This window comes from Ambystoma mexicanum, chromosome 6p (genome assembly GCF_040938575.1).
Source record: "Ambystoma mexicanum isolate Mex_15411 chromosome 6p, UKY_AmexF1_1, whole genome shotgun sequence".
NCBI lineage: Eukaryota > Metazoa > Chordata > Amphibia > Caudata > Ambystomatidae > Ambystoma > Ambystoma mexicanum.
In genome coordinates, this window is record NC_090935.1 from 654392170 (window position 1) to 654416634 (window position 24465).

Consider the following 24465-nt stretch of genomic DNA (forward strand, 5'->3'; position numbering starts at 1 on the left):
TCCCTCGACCCGAAGCTGGAGCAGCCTCAGTGCACGTGCCAGTACAAGGACCTGACCGGTCCCTCCCGCGCAGCAGAGTCCCTGGGAAGGAGTCGCCCTTGCGTTGTGCGATGGAGAATATGGGCCCTACCTTGGGCCTGGTTCGATGCTTCACGAAGTTCTTGAGATCCTCTGGAGGCAACTTCTGGAAGAGCTCCCTCCACCTGGCTAGTATGTTCTTCAGCGCTTGCGACGACACCGAGTCACACGCTGAACAAGATTGCCAACCGTGGTCTGGGCCAAGGCAACATAGGCAGAGGCGTGGGGTCTGAAGTTGGGAAGAGCCTGTTGCAGGATGGACACCTGCTGAACCCTGTAGAAGTCGACATGCGCCGGGGAGTAGCGTGACGCCTGAGGACCGAGTAGCTGAATGATAAAAAGACAAAGAGAAGGAATTACATGGCCGAAGCCAAACCCAGGAGCACTGGTGAACTCGGCCCATTCCCGTCGATGCGGAAAAGGGGACTGAGGTGTGGCACCAGAGGGCGGAGTCAGGGCAGCGCATGCTCCCTGGGCCGCATCCCTGCGTGAAAAAGGTTCTGTCTCCCGTCCCTTGGAAGAGACGCCCATGCAGTATGGAGGAAAGGGGACAGGACGTAACAGACAGACAGACAGACAGACAGACACCCACCCACTTTTTTTTTATGGTAGAGCCAAAGCAGAAGGAACATGTTACTTACCTGTAACTCTTCTTCTCCAGAATGGGTCTTGCATGGATTCACATGTTCCTGAATATTCCCCGTCAGGCTAGGAATCCTTGTTAAAAATAAAGCAGTACAGATTTAAACTTAAAGTACTCATCTCCTCTATAGCCTACCAGTGTCCTTTGGGTCATACTGCCCCCAGCCAATGACACTTGTCCTCCTAAACTTCACATCTGGTGGCCATCTTCAGATTTGACTGTGCACCTAAAGTGGCAGTATGAACCAAGAAGAGCCAGAGTGGAGAAGGAGGTGGGGTTCACATGTCAATCCAAGCAAGACCCATGCTGGAGAACAAGAGTTACAGGTAAGTAACTTGTTCCTTCTCCAATATGGGGTCTTCCATGGATTTACTTGCTCATGAATACGATTATGCAGCAGTACATATACAGGGTGTGCAGTCATAATGTCGAATACAATATAGTCGAAAACAAAAATGTCGAAAATATTTAGTCGAAAATAAAAATGTCGAATTTTTCTATAAAAATGTCAAATTTTTCTATATTTTATAAGCAATGAATTATATATGGTAAGTAATACAAACATAAATAATGCACTAATACAATTATATTTAAAATATGCTTTTTTTATTTTAGAAATATTAAATTTTATTTAATAATAACACAATTTCTAATATAATATTTTTGATTGAATATATATATGAAGTAATAGTTTATTTCAATTGTAAACTAAATATATTAATAAATATATAACATTCAATAACATGTATGCTTTTAACTTCAATGTGCATTATACTATTTGTCCTGTAGATTGTGTTAGAGGATTAGAAACATTCATATAACTATATATACATATAATGTTTGTTTTTGTTTTCCTACGCACGTTACGTCCCCTTACGTTAACGTGAGCGCCATTTTTAAAGCCCATTTGTAAGCTGTTTTCCTAGCGTTCACGTCTCCGTTACTTCGTGCTCGTGGTTTTATGGATTTTTTTTTGCATGGATTTTTTTTAACCAAGCGGGTTTTTTTCCATTGGATTAAGTGCTTTTTTCATATTTTTTCTTCCGGATCATTGTGGATTGTGGATTTTTTTTACTTATCGGTTTGTTTTGCAGTTCCGTATATTTTTCCTTCCTGGATTGTTTTTACTTGGTCTTTTTGTGGATATTTACATGGATCGTTGTTGCAAACTCTGATTTATTGAGCTTCAGGTTGGTGTTTTTGGATGTACTTCTCCCGTGCCACACTGCATCGCAGATTTCCATGAAACGTAAAATTTTATTTTTTTCTAAAGTTAAATTCTACTGTACTTTTATTTAACATTTCAAATTAAATGCAACCGAATTCAAGGATGTGTCTTTATCGTATTATTTGTTCCAGTTTATTTTCGTAATCCCTGTATTTTTTACGTTTTGGTTCTTGGTTTGCTAATGAAATTGTTTGGGATATTCTAAATTCCTGGTGTTCTTGAAGGACTTGCAAATGGAAGAAATGCCATAAATTAGGATTCTTTGTATTGAAATTTTTGTTTAGTCTACTATGTCATCCCTCTAATCTATTATTGGTGCGTGGTTTACTTTCTAATGTAGCCTGGTAGCAGTTCCACAAGTGTACAGGGTATTTTGGCCTGCGCCGCGTTCCACTTAGAGTTAATTGTCCGATCCAAGTGGTTTCAACATAGTCTAATAAATCTGTATTTTATGCTTCATGATCTTTGTAGTATTGACTCTCAATTAAATGTTCGTAAAATTCAACATGATTCTCCTGTACAAAAGCTAATGCAAACAGTTTTTTAATGTTGTATTGGTAACACTGTCCTCTGTATATTTACTGCTTAATCCTAATTTCTGTAATTTTCGCCATATACTTTGCGTAAAATGAAAAAAAACACCCCTGAACCCTTGTTTCTTTGTACACTGAATGAAAACCCTTAATTTGCGCCATTCCGTAGTCCATGATTATTGTAGTCGGTTTAGAATCAGGCATAGTCTCTTTGATTTTGTCGAACACGATTTTATATGTTTCCTCACTTTTTCTTGGCATTAAAATATATACAAGTTGAATGATTTTGTCATTTATTGTCCCATGTACGGTAAAAAACTGGTGAAAAGGTTGCGGCACACTTTAAACGTTGCGTCACTTTGCCAATGTTGACTCCTATTTAGATGTTGAAAATTAGCAGCAGTAGAAAACATCAATATTTTTTCGTTGTTTACCTCCAGTGTGGCATGGTGGAAATTATCTCCTTTGGTGGTCATTTTAAAAACATCCGGGATTGTTATATCATTAAATAGCATTGGCGCCGGTGGTAGATTTTCCTTCTGCTGTTTTGTATGGTTTATTGTTCTTTGCATTAATTTCTCCGCTGGTAACTGAGCTGATATATGAGAGGGCAATTTATCACACACACCGGAAAGTACTGATCCACTAGCTTCACCCTGACTGTCCAAGGCTTTTAGTTTTAGTTCAGATAGTTTTTTTAATAATAATATTGGTCTGAGCAGGTAAATGATTGTGTTAATTTTTGCTCATTACATCTGAAACCTCAGTAATAACTCGTGCGCTGCATTTACTTTTGGCGTACTCTACGCACTTTCAGTAAGTGCAATCTTTTTTTTCGGACTCTTTATAGAACACGTATCCATTTAAAACGAACTGTTTTCTGCCTTTTTGTGTGGTGATGTATTCCACTTTATTTTCTCGTTTATTTTAGAATAAACAATAGAGAAGAAACAGTTTTACCTTTTCTGTTACATATAAACATACATTTCTCTGCTTCTGAACCTACAATAATGGAGGACCAACAGGATGCCAGAGTCAAGAGAAGTTCTTGTGCAAAGGGTGGGTAGGAACGATGACAAAAGAGTAAGGCTCTTCGTCTTGGTAGAGAGCAGCAACTGAAGAGCTACGGGATCTAAATACCACGATGAGGGTACAAAGCAGGATTCATAGCCCCAGGGTTATTTGAAGTTTGCGATAGTTAGATTGCACAAAGGTCATCAAAGTGACAGTGTCCTTCTGTGGCCTACTGTGTTTCGGAATGCTTGGTTGCATTGATCAACTTGCTCAAGGGCTCCAGATCATCCCATCCCAGATATACAGAAACATGGGCTGGATGGACACCAGCCCACCTATCAGAGGACTTTCACCAATCAAACTCTAAGAGGCTGTCCAATCATAAATTGCCAACTCATGATAGCACTCAGGTTTGGGATGTATATTGCCATTGTCTGCAGCACCTATCCAGCCTAAACCAGTTTCAGGTACACAAGGGATACTTACCAGGCACTGAAAGGAAGGAGCTAGCAAATAGTATGACAATTTCAGGCTATTTCTTACCATTGCCTGGGTTAAAGAGCGCTTACAATCCTAGAGAGCACCTAAAAGTGAAACAATAAGGCACCACCGTCACCAACCGGTTTACACTGAATATGGGAAAAATGGCCATAATGTAAAAATAAAGGGGATTTAGATTCCCATGCACAAGACATTGCAAGGGAGGTAGTAGTGCCATACCACATACATCAATGATGGACTGGGGAACCCTGAACTTGTAATCCTAAAGTCTAACCGGTGCTCCAACAACACAATTAAGTGAATGATGTCAAAAGACCACACTTATTAAAAATAGGTCAAGTAACCAGCTTTGACTCCAGTGATTGGCCCGGTGAAGCCCTGCCCCTCGGCCTCATCTCAGAAGACTCTTTTTGGTGCTTTGACCATTGGCCAGTGCTAATAACTAGTCTCAACCCCTGCTCGAGGAACCATGCCTTCTGAGCCTTGGGAGGTGTCCCTGGATGACCCGGTGGAATGACCAGCTGTCTTCTGGGCTACCTCGCTGCAGCCACTGTCGTTCCGAGTAGAGCCTTGGAAGTTTTCAGATCTTCAGCATGTGCCACAAGTCGCCTGTCCTAGCAATTTCAGCAGTCTCAATTCACGGGAAGCTGGACTGGGACTGCTTCTGTGTTTGCCGCTGTACTATAGCCTGCACCCGCCTTACAATGGTGACCTTCGCTGGAACACTCCTTCAATCCTGTGAGGTGTCCTGAGGGGGTCTGCACTACAGAAGGTCTACAACTTTCATTGTCTTGGGTCTTCAACTGGAAGCTGACTGGAACAGATTCCTGTGCACCCCAATTAACCCAAACTAAATTTCGATGCTGAAAGTGACATCTGCACCAGTCACCCCCCTGGGCCCTCCTCACCAAAACCAATGGCAGAAGATTGTGTCCAACAGATTCCAGAGGACCTGCAGTGGTATCTGAAAGAATGATATTCGGCGGGTAACTTTGCATTCCTGTTTCTGCCCCCTCCCCTGTCCACAGGCTAACATTGGGAATTGTGGCGTGATGGAGTAAGGAGGCTGAAGACGCGTTATGATTTTGGTTATGGACTTTTATTCAAATAAAGGAAAGAACCGGCCTCACTATTCCTAGAGGGGTTTTCCTTACCTCAACAAGTAATAATTTGGATACTTGTCAAAAACCTAAATACCGTCCTCTGTTCAAACCAATACCTACCACTAAGAAATAAACCGAAAAAGATTAAATGAACTTCTTATCAACATCACTAGGAGAATGGCTCCCTTCTCCCGACGAAACAACCCAGTCTCAGGCTGACCTATCAGCACTCTCAGCAATAGGGTCTGATTTACTAAACATACTTGGACCAGGAGAATGACTCCTTCACCTAGTCTAACTGGAAAAGTTATGCAGACTATTCCTTGATATTCCTTTAAGTCGTCTCTTTATTTTCTCCCCCGGATTTGCAGACAGAGTTAAGGCTTTATAGAATGATGTTCTTATTGCTTGCACTTTAACAGGACTTTTGATATCTTTCATATCAGTTGGTTTTTCCACTGTGACGAGGGAGTTGACTCCTGAGGATTACTTCAACCTTGGTTCTTTGGATATCACTACTGTGATGATGGTGTTCACTGCAGAGGACTATTTTACTCTTGGTTCTCTAGATAGCACTACTGTGACTAGGGAGTTCACTCCCGAAGAATACTGGACTCTTTGGACCCCACCCGGATTTCCAACAACTCTTGTTACCTGCAACTTCACTGGGCTACCGGTTGTTCCCGGGGTCTCATGTCGCTGATGGTTCTGCCTGCGTACAGCGCATATTCCTGCTTTCTTCCTCTTTGGTCTAAGTAGCTCCACAGAGTCGTTACTTCAGCAGTATCAGCATGTTTTAAGGTCCACCTCGGCGAGACCACGCCACCGTTGGATTCTTACTGCTTCGGCAGCAAGTCAGGTTTAGCCCAGCTCACGCCTTTCCTTTCGGGTTCTCCTTCTGAGACTGTCTCTCAATGTTATGGGCAGTGAAGGTTTAAAATTCCTGGCACTGCCAGATGGATGCCAGCTTCCCTTGCTGCTCTTCCTGCTCTCAAGCACCTCTAGTCCTTCCTCTGTTTTTACTTTATATTGCTCGGACCACCCCAGCATAGCATCAATGTGTGTGGCCAATGTCTCTGAAGTTATCTCACGTCTCCTAGTGGCCACCTTGTCAAAGTTCTTTGGCAATCCCTTCTACTGTTGTTCTGTATGTTTCTTTAGTTCTTCATCTCAGTCTTATCTGACCCAACAGATGAGAAAGTAGAGGCTTCACAATAACACACAATAGTAGTGTCAGGTTGGGAGGGAGAAGGAGTTAATAAGGTCAGGTCTTCTGGGAACAAGGGTTTATGGAGGTCGTTCATCGGACGGGAGTCCTTACCCCATGAGGGTAGTCTCTCCCTACGAGGTCCTCCCACTTTTTAACACCCCTAAGGGGGACAATTGAGTAGTGGCCTCACCTCCATAGCCTCAGAGAAGGGCTCCCCAGTGGGGAGAAGTGGCGTGAATCGTCAGAGCGTACAGTCCTTGACCCTACCTCCCTCTGTCCTAGCCTGTCGTCGAACCTTGGTTAAGGACCCTTCCCATGGTCTTACCAGGTGAATAGGATAGAGTGGGGTGATACCTACATTTGGGTACATACTTATTTTTACTTTTAACAAACTTTCCATAGCACGACCACAGCATCATTTCGGAATACCTTACTTGAAGAAGCTATTTACTGGAACCAATGAGTTTTTGGGCACAAGATCCCATACCATCTTAGGGTTGGACTTCCGAAAATAGATTAAAGGATAGTTCCGGGACTTTTTTTTTATTGTCCCTACGGTTCGGCCATGTGTTTTTAAGCATAACTCGGTAGATCGTAGAAAACTTTCCTATGGACCTTACCCGACTTTTCGTCCATTAACGCACTCGAAATCAGCCGCCATTTTCTGATAATCCTATCATTTCCCCCCATCGACCTGGCTCACCTGCTTTTGCGGCACTAAATCAAATCCCCTGAGCCTGACATCAGCAGACGCGTACCGCCCATTTCCCAACGCCAAAGCACGTTTCGTGTCAACAATCGCTGCGCCTCAGCTAATGAAGTGTCGCCATGGAAATGGCAGGACGCCTCTTTCCTCAAAAAGTATAAACACACCGTTTCACAACACACAGCAGCAGATTTTCTATTCCATTCCTCTCTCTGTGTTACTTTGAGTATTCTGTGACTCGTTTCTGTGCTCTGGTCAGCTACATTCGCCGCTTCTAGGCCTTGTGAACACCTGTACCATCTCTGTAAATTATTTTACTTTCTTTACCACACAATGGCTACAATAATGCCGTATATGTACGAGCCCGAGTACACCGAGGAAGAACTACTGGAAAGGCAAGCACGCGAAAACGATGGGGATTCGGACGGCAGTTGGGAGGACCAGTCAACGGATGAAGAGCCTGGACCATGTCGCATGGACGGCGTCTCCACCTGGTGCACGTGCAATCGGTGCGAGCTAATGCCAACTGAGGAGAACTGCTGCTGCCGTGAAAATTCCGGGTGCTTGGCCTACATTTCGGAAGGCGAGCCAAGTCCGCAATGCATCACCGAGCTGCCAGAGTTCAGGGAAGCCTGCCTCTCACGGACCGTGTTGAGGATGATGATGGTGTTTATGCACGAACTTCGCGGCACTGTTCGTCCGCGTAATCCGAGTAACGAGTAAGTATACTCTGGTTGTGATGTCAGTGATGCCACTACTATTTCATGGTCGTCTCCCACATATAAAATTACATCTACATATCATTCGAACGCATGTAAATTGGTTCCATATTGTGCATTTTCTAGATAGAATTTTTTTCAAAGCAGAATGACATTTTTTTACCTGAATCGACAGTGATAAGAAAGTTTTGTCATTTTAATACAGTTTGCATCTTTCATTTTCACAGGTGGTACAGGCTGGTGGCCTATCGTTGCTTCACTTGGTGGCTTCACGGGAGGCTCGGACACCGCGTTCGGAGAGTAATACCTGCCTGTGCGGTACTTGCCATTAGACAACATTTCCCCAGCGACAGTGGACAATGCCGCGGATTTTCCCTAGATGTGCTACAACCGGAACTTTACAATGTGTAATGTTTATTATTTATGTTCAATTGAAATTAAGATCTAAAATAAAACCCAACATATATTTTAACAATGGTTGTTTTGATTTTTTAAATGAATCTAGTGTGTCTCCATTGAATAGTCTTCCTGTGCCTTGTCTTGTCACACCACATGTCTCCGGCAAGCATCCTCCCTCACGCTGGCCGCCCACCTTCAATCCACATAACCGTTGAACCCATATGCAGCAGACATACATATGTTATTTTGCGGGTTGGCATCAAGCCTCCCGGCCTTGCCTCCTCCCCCAAAAATACTTACCACACCACTTTGTTCAATCGTTGGCAATAAAAGGCCGTTGGATTTTATTGATACAAAACATGGTTATAGGTAAATAATCAATATGGTTGATCATAATAAATCATCCTTTTGGGCACCGGGTACAGAGATGACCCCCTCTGGCCCGTGCCGCCTTGCCACCACAGGCCAGCCTGCTGCTGACTAACTGCCTAGGCATCCAGGGTCTCCAGGGTGAACTGCACCCATATATTCTCCTGGGAGGGTGAGGTATTTATAAACTCACCCCCCTGCCTTCCATGTACTAGACCCTGCAGCCTGCCTCTTAAAAGCAGTTAGATGGCCTCTCCTTGGTGAAGCCCTGCGGCAAACTAGTCTTGTCTGCACGACCACCGCCCCAATCCCCCCCCCGCCCTATCAAAGGCAGTTCGCACCGGGGTACTTGCGCTGGCAAGTGGAGCTGTCAGGGAGCGATAAAGGCCAAGAGGTGCCAAAGACCATGTACACTTCAAAGTGGTCTGTAGAGCATGGGTTGTTGTTCCCATGTCTACCTCCAGACCCCGTGTCTCCTGCCAAGCATCCCCCCTCACGCTGGACGGCCCCCTGCAATCCACATAAGTGTGTCTCCATTCACGAGTCTTCCTGTGTCTTGTCTGCACGACCACCGCCCCAATCCACCCCCCGCCCTATCAAAGGCAGTTCGCACCGGGGTACTTGCGCTGGCAAGTGGAGCTGTCAGGGAGCGATAAAGGCCAAGAGGTGCCAAAGACCATGTACACTTCAAAGTGGTCTGTAGAGCATGGTTTGTTGTTCCCATGTCTACCTCCAGACCCCATGTCTCCTGCCAAGCATCCCCCCTCACGCTGGACGCCCCCCTGCAAACCGCATAATGCCACGACATATACACGTCATTCATTCACAAACACACCCCTGTTTCGAATTCTTTATAACCCACTTCATATTTCTAATGAGAACTTCTTTGCGCTTTGCTAGTCAACCCGTGAAGGTGCTGGTTATCTGCTCTTCGTCTCTGTGAACTTCCGTGACCACTTCGAGGAAACTCGTCAGTTTGCAACCTGTGAACTGCTCCCTGTTCTACGACAAGAAACTACTCTGATCCCTGCATCTAACTGTTTGTTCGTCAAGGTAAGGCCATGTACCATAATCATTTTGCGTCCAATTTCTTTTCGTTCAAGACAGTACATGCAAGGAACTAGTCACATGTTCTGAGTTTAGTCAAATTATTTTTCTATTTTTTTAAAGTTATTCAAATACTTATCCGCATGTGAATAACGTGTATAGTTCCAAGAACCAAAAAGAACCTTGCATTGAACCTTTTATGTGTCATTTAATTTTTTAACACATTGGTATTCATAGAGAATTGTTGATCTTTACTTTTCAGAACTTTCCACAATGCCTGCCTGTTCCATTGGCGGTTGCCCTTCGAAGACCCATAATAAATCTGAAGGTATTATAATGCATGTTTTCCCTAAGACAATAGATCAGATAAGAGAATGGGTCCGATATTGCGGATATCCACCGTCTGAGCTTGAAAGTAGAGTCCTAGAAGTCTTTGCGGACAAGAGGGGTGATCGATACCGCATCTGCAGCAGGCACTTTAGCTCAGACATGTACTCCACATCATTGCTAATAAAGAAGAACACACCGCGAGCGAGGCGAAAATTGCTCTCAACCGCTATTCCCACTCTATTCGTCCACATCCCTCCACTGGTGAGTCAAGTTTATGTATTTATCTCTCGGCCTTGCGGTAGTGTGTAGAATTAGCTAACAATAATTTCCCCATTTATGTATCCACTCAATATGAAGGCGGAAGATTCTCCATCCGTGTCGTTATTGCAGTCATCAGCCACTTCAAGCGCCTATCGGGTAATCTTACTTGGCTATTCTGCCACTGACTTGTTTTAGGCATGTAAATCAATAGTTTTAATTTATCGTGTAATTATTTTACCTAATGGTACACCCTTGTACTCGTCCTCTAGTCTTTGTTTTCAGTTATAATTATTGTTATCCAAAATAATGCAAGTACTGTCTTTCAGGGAGATGCTGAGGAGTCCAACGTATTGACGACAACCGTCGATGTCACTCAGATGCTCGAGGTACGTTTCCGGACAGTTCCATCGATGGAGATCATCAGATCTTGCATTCTTGTAGCGTGATTGTTACACACAATGTTTCTTTCATTTTTAGCCATTGATATGTCCTTCTGTCGTCGCCCTCCTATGTGTCTTCTTTTTTCAATATTGTGTTCATTACTAATAAAAATCCTATGTTTCAGGGAGTCGATGGAGCATTAGTCCAAGAAGAAGGGGGAGCATGCAGTTACGGGTCGGCGCAACAGCTTGCAGAAGTGTGCACCGCAGTTACATCGTCCCTTGATGTTCTTATGCATTTCGAGGTATGGATACTGACAGTTCGATCAAGCGAAATCATATGACGTGATTACATCCGCTATACTTCCTTCTTTATTAACGCAAGTACTATGTTTCAGGGAGATGACGGAGCTTCTTCTACAAGAACATCACCCCTAGTAGTTGATGCAGATCTCTGGGTGGTGACACTTCCAACGATCGAGCAAATCGAATCATATTTAGATATCCATTATTTATTTTAGACAACTGATCATTTGTGCAGGTCTATTTAGATGAGCCGTTGACGCCTGCACAAAGTTTATGTTCTTTTTAACAAAATAGAAAACCATACTAATGCAATTACTGTGTTTCAGGGAGTTACTGAAGCATCATCTTCAATAATATCATCAATGGAAGTCTATCAGGAGCCCGAGGTATGGATCTTGACAGTTCCATCTAACTAGATCAACAATGCGTGAATAATTGTCATTTGAATGTTTTACACAAAGCGTTCATTCGTGTTTTGCTATTGAGATGTACGTGGGTATTGGTCCCCAAGTACATTTTTGTGTTTTCAATATTATTATACATACTAATGAAAGTTCTATGTTTCAGGGAGTCGATGGAGCGTCAGTGCGTGATGGATGTGCTTATCATGAGAATATAGTCATTGCAGCGCAAGAGGAAGTGGAGACATGCACACACGAGTCGGAGCAACAGCGTCCGGATGTTGAAGTTCGAGGCAAGAAAGTTTCAAAGAAAAGAAAGCAAAAGAAGGTTAGTGTCCTGGTCACTATATTATGTTGTTTTTCACTGTTAATAGTTCTATACTGTAAGTTGTGTTTAAACTGAACATCCCTTTTCAAATCTGTCCTCTAGTTGCGAGTGGGTGTACGAACTAGATCTACACAGACAGTGAAGCGAACGAGAGATGTTGCTTGTCAAACCTTTTGGCAGGGACTTGAGACTGGAGATGCATCGTGCCAATGGGAAGAATATGAAGTGATTGACAACGGAGCTATACCACCACAAGCCATTGATAGTGAATGTCATCCTGGTAGTTCGGATGCAGTCGGAGATCAATTCATAGAAACCACACCCGCAAAAACTAAGACCGCGAGAAAGTTGAAGAAATTGTTTTATTCACCCCTCGCCGGAGAAGGAACAGATGATGCAATGGAAGAGAATGAAGTGGACGACAATGAAACACCATCAATATCACTGAACATAGCGGAAGACGATATCAGAGATTCTACCTTTCATGTGAGTGACATGTCCTCAACGTTACAGGCCGAACCAGCTGGGATGCAGAGTGACAGTATAAGGAAAGAGGCCAAATTCATTGTATTCGATAGTTGTTTGATTGATATTATTATTCGGATGAAATGTGGGCATTCGGTTGGTTGGGAAGTATGTGGGGAGCCATTGATTAATGTGACTCGTGCAATTCGAGGCACTAACCTTAAAATACATGCCACCTGTACAAAATATCATCCTTTCTTATGGTCTGCACAACCCATGCTGGGGCAACTGCCAGCAGGCAATCTACTTTGTGCAGCGGCTGCACTTTTTAGTGGTTCAAGTTTTAAAAAGTTAGAGTCTTTCTTTCAGTTTGTGGGAATCCATTTCATTGCGAAAACTCAGTTCTACAAATACCAAACCGATTATCTATTTCCAGCCATTAGCGAAGCTTGGAGAATGGAAAAAATGTCTATTGATAGTACATTCGCGGGCAAACGGTTCAGGCTAGCCGGTGATGGACAGTGCGACAGCCCAGGATTTTCAGCCAAGTACTGCACCTACCACTTTCAGGACATGGAAAGTAAGAAAATTGTGAGTTCGGTGGTCGTGCAGGTGTCACAAAGTACATCCTCAGTGGCCATGGAGAAAGTTGGCTTTGTAGCATCATTGCAAGAACTACAATCGCGGGGAATGGTGATCGACCTGATAGCCACAGACAGACACGTTTCCATTGCCAAGACAATGAGAGAAGAGTACAAAAATATAAATCACCAATTTGACGTTTGGCATCTTGCAAAAACAATCAATAAAATAATGTCGGCTGCAGGTAAAAAAAAAAAGATATGCAAGGTATTTCACAGTGGTCCAAGTCAATCAGCAACCATCTTTGGTGGAGCTCAAAAACATGTGGAGGGTCGTTGGAAATTCTACTGGAAAAATGGCGGTCAGTAATGCTACACTGTAGCAACGTTCACCGCTGGAACACAAACCAACATTTCCACAATTGTGAACATGGCCATTTGTCCACAGAGGAGGCACGGAAGAAGTGGTTGATTCCTTCATCACCCACTCACAAAGCCATTGAAAAGATTGTATTTGATAAAACTATAACAAGAGATTTGAGGGGACTCACGGAATTCTGCCACACAGGAGATTTGGAGGTGTTCCACAATATGTGCCTAAAGTACAGGCCAAAACGATTGCATTTTGGCATGGAGGGCATGATAAATCGGACTCTTCTAGCGGTCTTGGCACATAACCATAATGTTGGCCGTCAACAAAGTAGGACGACCGGAACTTTAGGGACGCTTCGCTACAATAAGGCCTTCACTAAAAGAAGTAAACAATGGGTGATCAAACCAGTGTTTGAGGATATGCAATATGAGTTTATTGAGAGACTTATTGTTGATGTCCTAGATAGGCACATACATGGAGTTGTGAACGAACCTGTGCAGGGGACAACTGCATTGCCACCCAACATTGCCTCTGTTCCATGTCCACCTAAAGCAGAGCTCATTGAGAAATACACATCACGGTTTAAATGATTGTAATTTGATTGTCTGTTCTCTCGAGTCTCCTCATGTCGCAGGCCCATTGAATATGTGTAGCTATGTATTGTGTAAATAAAAGTGATTGCTCAGTGTACATGCAATGTGTCTCTCCACCCTTGCCCCTCCCTTCACCGTGCAGTAGTGCAAACCACCCTGGTGTCACCTGTGACTTTGCTCTCGAGTCTCCTCATGTCGCAGGCCCATTGAATATGTGTAGCTATGTATTGTGTAAATAAAAGTGATTGCTCAGTGTACATGCAATGTGTCTCTCCACCCTTGTTCATTTGCGCATTAAATTAAACCAAACAGTAATATAAATAATTTTTCCAAAAATATAGAATGTCTCCGTATTTATGGTTCGCTGGGGCTGCAAATGCACGCAGACAAAATGCAAAGATGGAGTGTAAATTTCAAGTCCTGTGAGATGGCCTTACACTGAATGTAGCTAACTAGGAATGTGTGCTCGTTCAAAGTGAAGGTCAGCTGCTTTGATTTTTTGCTCGGGTGCCGGAATGGCCCACGACTCAGTATAAGGTTCTATTGTTATTTGACCTTGACAGGCCGGGACCATCCCGAAAGACTTCTTTTTGGGGGTGTGGGGCAATAACATAAGAAACGATAATGAATATAATTTCAGAAACGAAAGCCATTTAATGTTCGTTCATTAGAAGAAATAACGTCGGCATAGAAGGAGTGGTATTTCGGGGCTGCCCTACGCACAGACACAATGGAAAATGCAAATATAATGTAAGTAACTCTTTAGATGAGTTTATACCGCAATTTAATTACTATACAGTAGCTTTAAAGACGGGTTAAGTTGTACTTGTTCGTTCAATGTGGCATATTGTTTTGTACCGCGCACTATCTTGAGGAGAACAATCTCCTTTTACGGAAGCACCTCAAAACCTTACTCTTTGCTTCTGCTTTCTCTCTCCCTCTCCCCTGCTACAACTGGTCCACTGTCTGCGACCTTAGTCCTGGGCCCTTCCACTCTCCACCTGCACTGCCTCCCTGTCAACCCCTGCACTGGGGGACTGTCTCAGTATCCTACAGCCCCCCCTTCCCAGCACTTGTTCTGCACTTACCTTGCACTCGCCACCAGCTGGCCCTATGTATTTATTATTTTATGCTACTTACCTTGTACTCCACTTCCCCCCTCCCCTTCCCCTTTTACCTTCCCCCTACCCCTGCACTTGCGCGATCTGAATGACACCTGGCCTTGTAGGATCGTTGTCTGTCTTCTCCTTGTTCCCCCCCCCGCCCTGCCTCGCCATGCCTTGAAACACTTGTGTATAGGCGCGTTGCAAATGCCATATTATATCATATCAGTGACAAAGTGGTCCACTGACGCTCAGGCGGCTCTGAAAAAGGCGGAGGAGAGGGGGTGGGTTACTGGAAATGACGTATAATACCCAGTTGCACTGTCCTAGCTATGAAATAATTTCCCGACCTAATATATAAAATGAATAATTTTAATAAAGATCTGATGGTGAGACTAATTTCATTTTTTATGTTTTTAAAACAGGTACATCCTTCATTATTGTATGTGTCACGAGTACCAGACACCGGCGGATGGGTTTTTCAACCGCCAGTTGCTTCTCCGCGTGAACAACGTTACCACCCTGACCATTTTATGGGACGATCGCCAAGTACAAGTATGCCCTTACGCGGTACTAATGGCTAGATGCAACATACAGACCGTTGTGGTGGCCTAGTGCCTCGTTGTTGGAACAGCCATGCGATTATCAGTGCGACCGAAGAGCTTATTTTATCGTAAACCAACACCCTGTGTACTGCACACGAACATCGCTTGCCTCAAGACGAACTATTTTGGATCGAGAGCAAAGAAAAATGCAAATCGCTGAATATTCTCTAAACATTTGATGTCCAATAAATGTACTTTGCCAAATGTACAATCTTGCCGTTTGCTTTTAAACCACAGTTTCATATTCCGAATTGTGGCGCTGTATTGTGAGATGATCTAAGACCCTGTGTACAGCAAAGGAACATTGCGTGCCTCAAAACGAACTTTTTGGAACGTGAGCAAATAAAAATGAAAATCGCTGAATATTCTCTAAACATTTGATGTCAAATAAATGTACTTTACCAAATTTACAATCTTGCGGTTTGATTTAAAAGTACAGTTTCATATTCCCAATTGTGGCGCGCTGTGTTGTGAGCTGATCTGTGTTGATTTCCGGGTTCTGTGTGGAGTCGCGTAGAAGACACCTGGGCGCGTTTGCCTACGCAGCACAGTCACGTCACGGATAGAGGCGGGGAATATGAATGTTTTGATAAAGTCTGTTTCAGGGGCGGGGGATTTGATTTGGTGCCGCAAAAGCAGGTGAGCCAGGTCGATGGGGGGAAATGATAGGATTATCAGAAAATGGCGGCTGATTTCGAGTGCGTTAATGGACGAAAAGCCGGGTAAGGTCCATAGGAAAGTTTTCTACGATCTACCGAGTTATGCTTAAAAACACATGGCCGAACCGTAGGGACAATAAAAAAAAAGTCCCGGAACTATCCTTTAAAACTGTACTTGTGCTTATTCGGACTATATTTACCTAAATTCCTTGCCTCTGGCTACTCATCTGTTCAATATTGGTCAATAATTCATATGCAATTCTATTCCCCTAATGGGGACTCTGTATAAATGTTATATATGGGTTTGAGCATAATACCTTTGCTTTTGTATGCTTAGTATGGAAATAAAGACATAATAAATAATTGTATTTTGATAAACTTGCTGTATAACTTGAACTATTATCGTTGCTCTGTATCCCTTAATGACTCTCACACTTTTACTGAGACTAAGCCTTGACTACCTTAACCTTGATTGGGTGTTGGCTAACCTCTCAGTGTCTTCCGGTTTACCATAAATAGGGTAGCCTCCCATATCCTCCCACCAGGGCTGATTTTGAAAATCCATCTTAACAATAAGCATTACTGTTTTCGTTTTCATAAATATACTTCATATTTGTTCAGTGCAATGTATTATCCTCTAAAATACTTACTTGATCTGATAGTTGTATGCATGTCACTTTATTAAAGTTACCTTTTATTAGTACATTGTGTGGTGTATTCTCTGCATTTATGTTTGTGGACTACTTACACTGCTGTGTCGACCTACTCCACCTACTCCTACCTGAGAGTTAAGTCTTTGTCACTCTGACCCAGTTACCCACGTTTAAGAGAGGTTTGGTTTCCCTTTCTTTTCAGTTGTTTTAGCCCCCCCCCCCCCCTACGGTTAACTGTTGTAGCAACCTCATCGGAGGGTGGTACAAAAACCTCCATAACAACTGTCAAGAAGAATATACTTTAGAGCTGATGATGGAGTTTACTTACTTAAAATAGTCTTTAGAAAGGAGGGACGAGAGATGCAGCACAATTATCAACAGGAAGAAAAAATCTTATTAACCTGAGACCAAGCTCAGGACTGGAAAGGCCCAATACTGAATCATAGACCAAATTAGTTTGCACTATATACGTTTAAACTGGTCCATTGACAGAATTGCCTTTGTGGCCGTGCTGTTTCCAGAGTCAAGCAATGCATGTTAATTGAGATATAGGCTTCTCTAGAAAAGGAAGGAGAAAGAGAAAGACAATAGAGTGACAAGCAGGCTTGGCCTCAGGATGGGAAACTTAGTTATGAAGTAATTCATTACATAATGGAAAGGGAATGGATTGCTTAGCACAAGACAAAATACAACCAACCAAACTAGGAAATAAACCACCTTTCCAAACTATAGTTCCTGGGACATGCTTTGACATGCCACTTTTTCCATCCAAAACAGCAAAAATAATATTACAAATAATTAAAAGGCCACCACCACAATGGATAACAAAGGCTCATTTGCAGTAAAGAAAGTGGACATTACAGCAAAGATAGAAAAATGCAAACAACAACTTACTTACCTCTTGGTAATGTTCTTACTGATGGAAATTCCTCCCAGGAACACCTCACCTTTGATATCCATTTCCCAGCATAGTTGTTCTTCAGAAACGTTTCTGCTGCCAGGGAGCGAAGTCCTGTTCCGCGTCAGTTCCAAATGATACCCCTATCCACCCTGCGCCGGACATGACGTTGAAGCTAGTATATACAGGTGCACCACGCCCCATATCCTTAACTCCTTTTTTCGGTGCACTCCGCTTTAGGAACACTGCTTCTTTAGAGGTTTCTTGTTGTATCAATCTTGGTGGAGGAACCCCAAGTCGCTTTGTGAACAGGAGGCAAAGCTGTTCATCTTCCTCCACAAGGAAAAAGGTGACAAACTGACTTGTTCGAGGTCGACCAGAGCTGATCGCTGCACCGAGAACTGTCCCTGCTCCTCAAGGTCAAGAAGATAAAGAAGAACTGCAAGAGGTCTCATTTACACAGCGGTTTTTCAAAGCACCATTCTTCGATCTTGTCAAAGAAAAGGAGCCAGCACTTCAGGAGAACCTGTCTCGAGGTCCCACCATTCCGTCTTCAGACGTCTGTCCTTCGGAAGTATGCTTTGCTCGCTATGTTGCATTCATGTCTCGTTTGTAAATAACCTATGAGTAAGGTGATCCCATTTCTTTTGTATTGGAACCCTCTACACCTTAGGGAAGTTAGACTTCCAAGAGGAGTTTTATGCTGATGAAGGAGACTTGGTGGATCTTACTACTGACTTACAGGATTGCAAGTGCCCTGGGTACCTCGCCAGATATGTCCATGCTCCCTGCTCCTACCCCAGGCAAGCCTCCGGCAACTTTTCAGCATCTGATTGTCAAGGTGGTGGATACTTTAGGGTTATCTGTCCCCTCCTGGCCCGTTGCGCAGTACGAGCTGACTGACATCCTGGATGAGGGTGCAAAGAAGGAGAGCCTACTGCCATTCAGCCAAGAAGCAGAAACAGCTGTCTTTGAGCAATGATCCAAACTGCCCTAAGTACTAAGAGGTTTCTCAGAGATTTGCACATAACAGAAATTAGATCTGGGAAAAGAAAATAAGAATGACAAGCAGGAACAAGATCAGCAGTCATCATATTGGTTAGCTGAGTACACACCAGTCATAGAGGCAGCTCAATTCTATTAGGATTCTCTCAAACGTACCACTATGCATCTGTTTAGCCTGTTTCACAGGTGCAGCAGGGGTGTTCTGGCGCCCATTTCTTTTTACAGCTACGGCTCTTCCAAGGTTTGGTTTTGGTTTGGGAAACCTGCTTCGAGATGGCTTCTGGGGGCCAGAGGATTTCTTCTCACTACATGAAAAATGAGAAAATGTTTACCTTTTAGACCCTTTTATGACATTACATGACATTAAATTAGAACTTGAAAGGAACAAGTTACTTACCCGTTACTCTTGCTCTTCAGCATGGGCCATGCATGGATTCACATGCTAATGAATATTCCCCATCGTCAGGCTGGGAATCCACTGTAAACATTAAAGCAGTTTAGCTTTAAGCTAAAACTGCTAGTCATCTCTATAACTTATCAGTGTCACTAAGGGTCCTATTGCCGCAGCCAATGACACTCGTCCTCCTATGCTCCACCTCTGGTGGCCATCTTTAGATTTGGTTGCGCACATAAAGTGGCAGTGTGAACCAAGAGGAGAAAAGGAAACAGCCCAGACTGACTACCCCTCTCTCTTAGGCCTGTCAAAACACAGGTGAGGGTGCACAAAACTCTGCTTCTTGATATAGCAGGAACAACAACTGTTAAGGAACACATTATTTTAGACTGCATACACGATTACAAATGTATACATTTCTTTCAATATTCTCTTTTTTTTAAAAACGTATTTTTGTTAAAAAAGACAATTACAAATTCCGACATGCATTCATCAAACCTTTCATACCATTCAGTACATTGTATAAGTGCGGGGTTCCACAATTAACATATATTTAAAGCATGATTGTTAATTACAATATGCGAGACACCGGAAAAAACACATTGGGTTTTCCTATAAGTCGACATATGTTTCGGCCTTTTTTTTTAGAATACCATCGTGGTCAGCGGTGGTCAATAAAATAGTTATTCGGCCATCTTCAGGACGATCTTGCTTATTGAGAAGATTAGTTTCTTTCCCCTTAAACATGCGAACTGTAAAATCTGTGGTCGGCATGAGTGGTTAAAGACCATGGAGTGGAGGCTACTGGAACTGTGCTGTGTGTACCAGGAGCCGGAACCGGGTGGCACCTCTGTGTAGGCGAGTCTTCAAAATCTTTAAAAAGAAGGTTAAACATGGACAGCTGTCTTGAATTCAAGCTTGGTCCTGCAGATTTAATCTGTAATTTTGCCTGCAGTTCGTTGGCTGCTCACTCGTGCGCCCGTCCAGCGTGTAAATTGCCGTGTCCCATAGGTCCAAAATTGACAAAAAGCTGAAGTATTTTTAAGGTCCTTGGTAAAATGCAACATAGAGCTTCAGGGCACGTGCCACATACAGCAAGTGCAAAGACCTCTCAGCAGGCCAAGAAGGATTTGCGAAGACGACTGGCAGGAGCAAAGGTTCTTTTTGAAACAAGTCCGACGGCACCTTTGGCATGAAGGAGGGACGAGTCCATAGAAGCACCTTTGCTGAGTGGAACGACAAATATGGAGGCTTACAGGAAAGAGCTTGTAACTCCCCGACCGCGTTGCTGATGTGATCACCACCAGAAAAGCGGTCTTCCATGACAAACTTCAAAAGGGGCTTATGCAGTGGTTCAGTGGAGGCCCCATCAGCCTGGACAGCACCACATTTAGCTCCCTTGCAGGGGCCGGAGTCTTCACCGGAGGGAAAGTTTTGAAGAGGCCCTTCAGGAACTCCTTAACAAGCCTGTGCAACTACAGTGAGAGCTTGCCTGGAGTCCGGGTGTAACGGGATATGGCAGCCAGGTGGACTGGGACAGAGGCATGGGCGAGGCTGCTAGGCAGAGTTTGTATGCCGTACCCTATGGGACCACTACACACAACTGAGACTAAACAATGCAAATAGTTTGAGTTCACCAGATGAGTTGGTCCAATGCAATAAATAGGCCAAAGTCCATGGGCTAGAGTCTTGTATCAATAAAAACGGTTCTGCAAGGTAAACTGAAAAAGTCCTTTCCACAGTTCTCAGAAGTAGTTATTTAAAGAAAGATTAATATGTTGGGTCACAAGCTGACTAGGCCTGCAAGTTGCCAAAGTTTCACACACTTTCGCAGTGAGAGGCAAGTTCTCTCGGTCGGGTTTTCACAGTACCTTATATTGAAGAAAAAGATGCAGCTGAAGACTTCTGTTCCTGGCAGTTCCTGCAGATCTCGCTGTTCCTGAGCCTCAGTCGTGGGGGCAAGAGGGAGGATGTCGGGGGACTACTGCACTGCACGTGGACTGGTCACAAAGCTGGCAAGCTGGCAAATCTTCCATTCCGGTAGCTGTAGTCAAGAAAACAAACTGGTGTCCTTCTCCCTGGCTATTCGGTTTCCTGCAGCATGCTGAGGAAAATACAACCAGCTCCGAGAATGGTATCCAGGAGGCTTACGAGTTGATTGGTTGAAGTCGTCTTTGAAGGGCTTCTCTGTCGAGATGAACTTGGCGATTCAGAACTGCAGCAGGGCTTCAACGGGCAAACCAATGGTCCAGGAGTTGCAGTAGCCGTCCTCTTCCAGCTCGTCTTCGGTACTGTCGTTCCAGTGGTCGACTCTGCCTTCCAAGCCAAGAGAATCACCTTTTAAACTGTTTTCTCCCATTCATCGCAGCCTAGCTGCCACTCACCCAGCAGGGTGGCTGTCCTTGCCAGACAGCCAGCCAGCCAATCACGCCAGAGTGAATTCGGGTCTCCTAGGAGACTAAGCACAGGGAGTCTCTGGCACCTCCCTCACTTCCTGCCCACTCCAGACACTCAGGCGCCAGAGGCGGTCTTGAGTCCTAAAGCCCGCCAAAAAGGCGTAGAAACAAAAGGGACCAAACCTGGTTTGGAGCGCAGAGACAAACTCTAGAAGGACCTTTCCAAAAAGAAATGGCAAAAAAAGAAGACCGGGACCCGTTTAAACAAAGGAGGCTCAGACGCCATCTTTAAAAACATGGCTCCAGCGAATTAACACTACTGGTGTTCGCGGTCGGGTAAAATTATGGTAGTTTGTTGTAAAACCACTGCCACCAGCCATTTCGAGAGGAAAGGGTAGCATTTGACTGCTACATGAGTTTCTAGACATAGGGATACTAAGTAACCCCTCCAGCACTCTATTGTAAGATAGGGTGTGCTGAGTCTAGGAATTTGGAAAGACTAGTAAAGTCAACTTCACTTTACTTTCTCTGGGAAACAGTAGTTTTTAAACGTTGGGACAGCCTAAAAGGCTTCCCTGTGTCACTGCACTGAGGGTGCTGTGTGACACAAATGAAAAGATGATGCCTATGGAGTCGTCTAAAACTCCATAATCAAAGAACACAAGAGAAAAATACAGAAAACAATTAGATTTACAAAGTCCCAAAGTTCAGCAAAAGAGCTGGGGGTCTCTAAGGTAGAGAGGAATTAGCATATTTTGGGAATTCTCCCTAACAGAGGCTAGCCCTGGCCAGCGAGAGCAAGTACGGGAGAAGCTGTGGTGCAGTCACTTGCAGCGGGGAAATCTCCTGTGTCCGTCACCACACTTTAAAGCGCTTCCATTTGTGTTTGCAGCAAGCCAGCGTGGAGGGAGCCCTGGCCTTGGCTACAATCCTCTTGCATTCCAAAGGCAGTGTGGGGAATCCTGCTGATCCCTCACCAAAACCCTGCCTAGAGTCTCCTCCCAGGTGGCCAGGAGAGGGCAGATGCTTGCTGATCCCAATCTTGGGGGTGGTGTACTGTGGGAGGATCTCCTGGGTTGTGAAAAGGCCCAGGGTAGGGAGGAGATTTGTAGGATGAAACAAAGTATTTCTTCCCTGAGACGGATACTCTTGCCACTATGTCAGAGAAGGTTTTGGCTTATTGTCACTTTACCATATCCCAACCTCCTAGTCAGACCAAAATGTTAAGCTACAAGGTTAAAACCCCTGAAAGTTTTACATCAAAAGAACAGGTCTTTTGTATCCCTAAAAATAAACATGGTCCTCAATGTCAAGAGTATACCAAAAGGAATGAAGGAATTGTGGCCTTTTTCTATACCATCTGTCTCTGATGAGAATAAAACCCACAATTCCTCTTCTAAAAATATGAAGGAAATGAAAACTACGTTTAACAAAGTAATAGGAGTGGAAAAACCTAATTTCCATAAAATGAACTACATGTCCCAGAATCCCTCGGTGTCTGACAAGTGACGAAGAAAAGGGCTGAGTAGGCATGCAAAAATAGAGCACTGGCAAATAGGCCTCAAAGCCTTTGCCAGGTTCAGGCCATTAACATTAAGAACCTGCACCGGAAGTCAATTGCCCCACCTAAGGGGTATAAAAGGTATAAAAGGCTGCAGCAGGAAGGAGCTGGAAGGCTGCCAGTAGTAGCAGAAGGAGAAGATCACAAGACTGGCAGTTCGTGAGGAAGTGTGATCACTTAAGGGACAAGAGAAGAGCAGATTTCACCTGCAGGTCAGCATCGTTCTGTGAATTCTCCACTCCTCATGCTGATATTAAAACATCTCCCCTAGCACAAGCCTCGATTGCTTTGGAACTTGGCAACTTAGTTGGCGTAAGTGGTAGTGTGGTTGATGGGAATCTAAATGGTGGCTGGGGAGTGAGTGCAGTAGTGTCTAAGAAGTCTGATTGTATTAATGAGGCCCCATACAAGTCTACACATGACCCTAGTGAAAGCAAAAACATGAGTATTGGTGATAATAGCATGACATCCAAAGAGATGTTCAATGCATTCGAGAACTTGCTAACTGAACTATTGGCCAGGTTTTCACGCTTAGAGGTAAAATTAGATGTTCAAACTCTCCTAATCCACCAAAGCCTGAATGTTGCCAGAAAAGTGGTATGTGAACATGGTACCGATATGCAAGGAGCCGGAGTAGCTAAACAAAATGAGGAAACTAAGTTATTGATAAATCAAGATGCTGAATTTTGTAACTTTAATGGTAAGAAAAAAACCCAGTAAACAATCATCTATGCTAAAGAGATTGCCCACAGTAACAAAACATGGTTTATGTATAGTACGAAAGTTAAATTGAGGAAAAATGTAAAGCGCGAGGCAAAGAAAAATTTTAAATCCAAGTTAGATAATGGTGTCTTGAGTCTGAACCCCATTTTAGATAAGTCTGTGGTAGAAGTTTTGCCACAGCGGATACTCAATGCTAATGTGGGGGACATTATTACCCCTATTCCACGATTGACAGATTCTATTGTTTGTACACTGATTGTAATGGTAACTGGGATAGAAAATGAGGCCCAAGCGGATGTTCATGAACAGAAACAGAGTACCCTTCCTGGTATTTGGAATATTAAATCAAGTTCTAGAGCAGTGAAGGAGACTCATGTGGGTGTACCAGAAAGACCAGTTGAGATTATCCTTCAAAATAGTGTTAGGCTGGTGAATGCACTTCACTTACATCTTGTGACATAAAACTTGTATATTCGCCGACAACTTTGACTTGTTCTACATCTAATATATGCTTCAACATTGACTCACTCCTTCATTATGTCATGAAATTTGAAGAAGACCTAAAGCGGTTGGGTTATGATTGTAGAGTAGTTACAATACCTACATCTAAAACTCGCTCAATTGTGAATCCACCTATTGTACAACCAAAGACTGAAGAAGTGGAGTCTTTAAAACCACTATTGTCAAGTAGTGCTGTAGAGTGTCTTGGAAAACCAAAGCAAGTAGGAAATTCACTGACTAGCAGTGAGAAGAACAAGTTACTTCTTACCGGGTAACGTTCTTTCGATGGGATGTTCCTCCGACGTATTCCTTATCTTTGATAATTCGTCTCCAGCTTGCTGACCTCGGAAAACATTTTCTCAGCAGAGGGCGCTGCGCATCGACGTCCGTCGAATAGGT

General features: G+C 43.7%; 1 protein-coding gene across 5 annotated transcripts in view; it reads right to left on the bottom strand.

The window, feature by feature from the left end:
- The window catches only part of BDP1 (BDP1 general transcription factor IIIB subunit), a 2223165-nt gene that overhangs the window by 575133 nt on the left and 1623567 nt on the right, over positions 1-24465 (bottom strand). For all 5 annotated transcript variants that reach the window (XM_069627521.1, XM_069627519.1, XM_069627520.1 and 2 more), the window contains one exon: positions 18648-18796. In XM_069627521.1, the coding sequence (XP_069483622.1) occupies positions 18648-18796 (149 nt within the window). The remainder of the gene's footprint in view (positions 1-18647; positions 18797-24465) is intronic.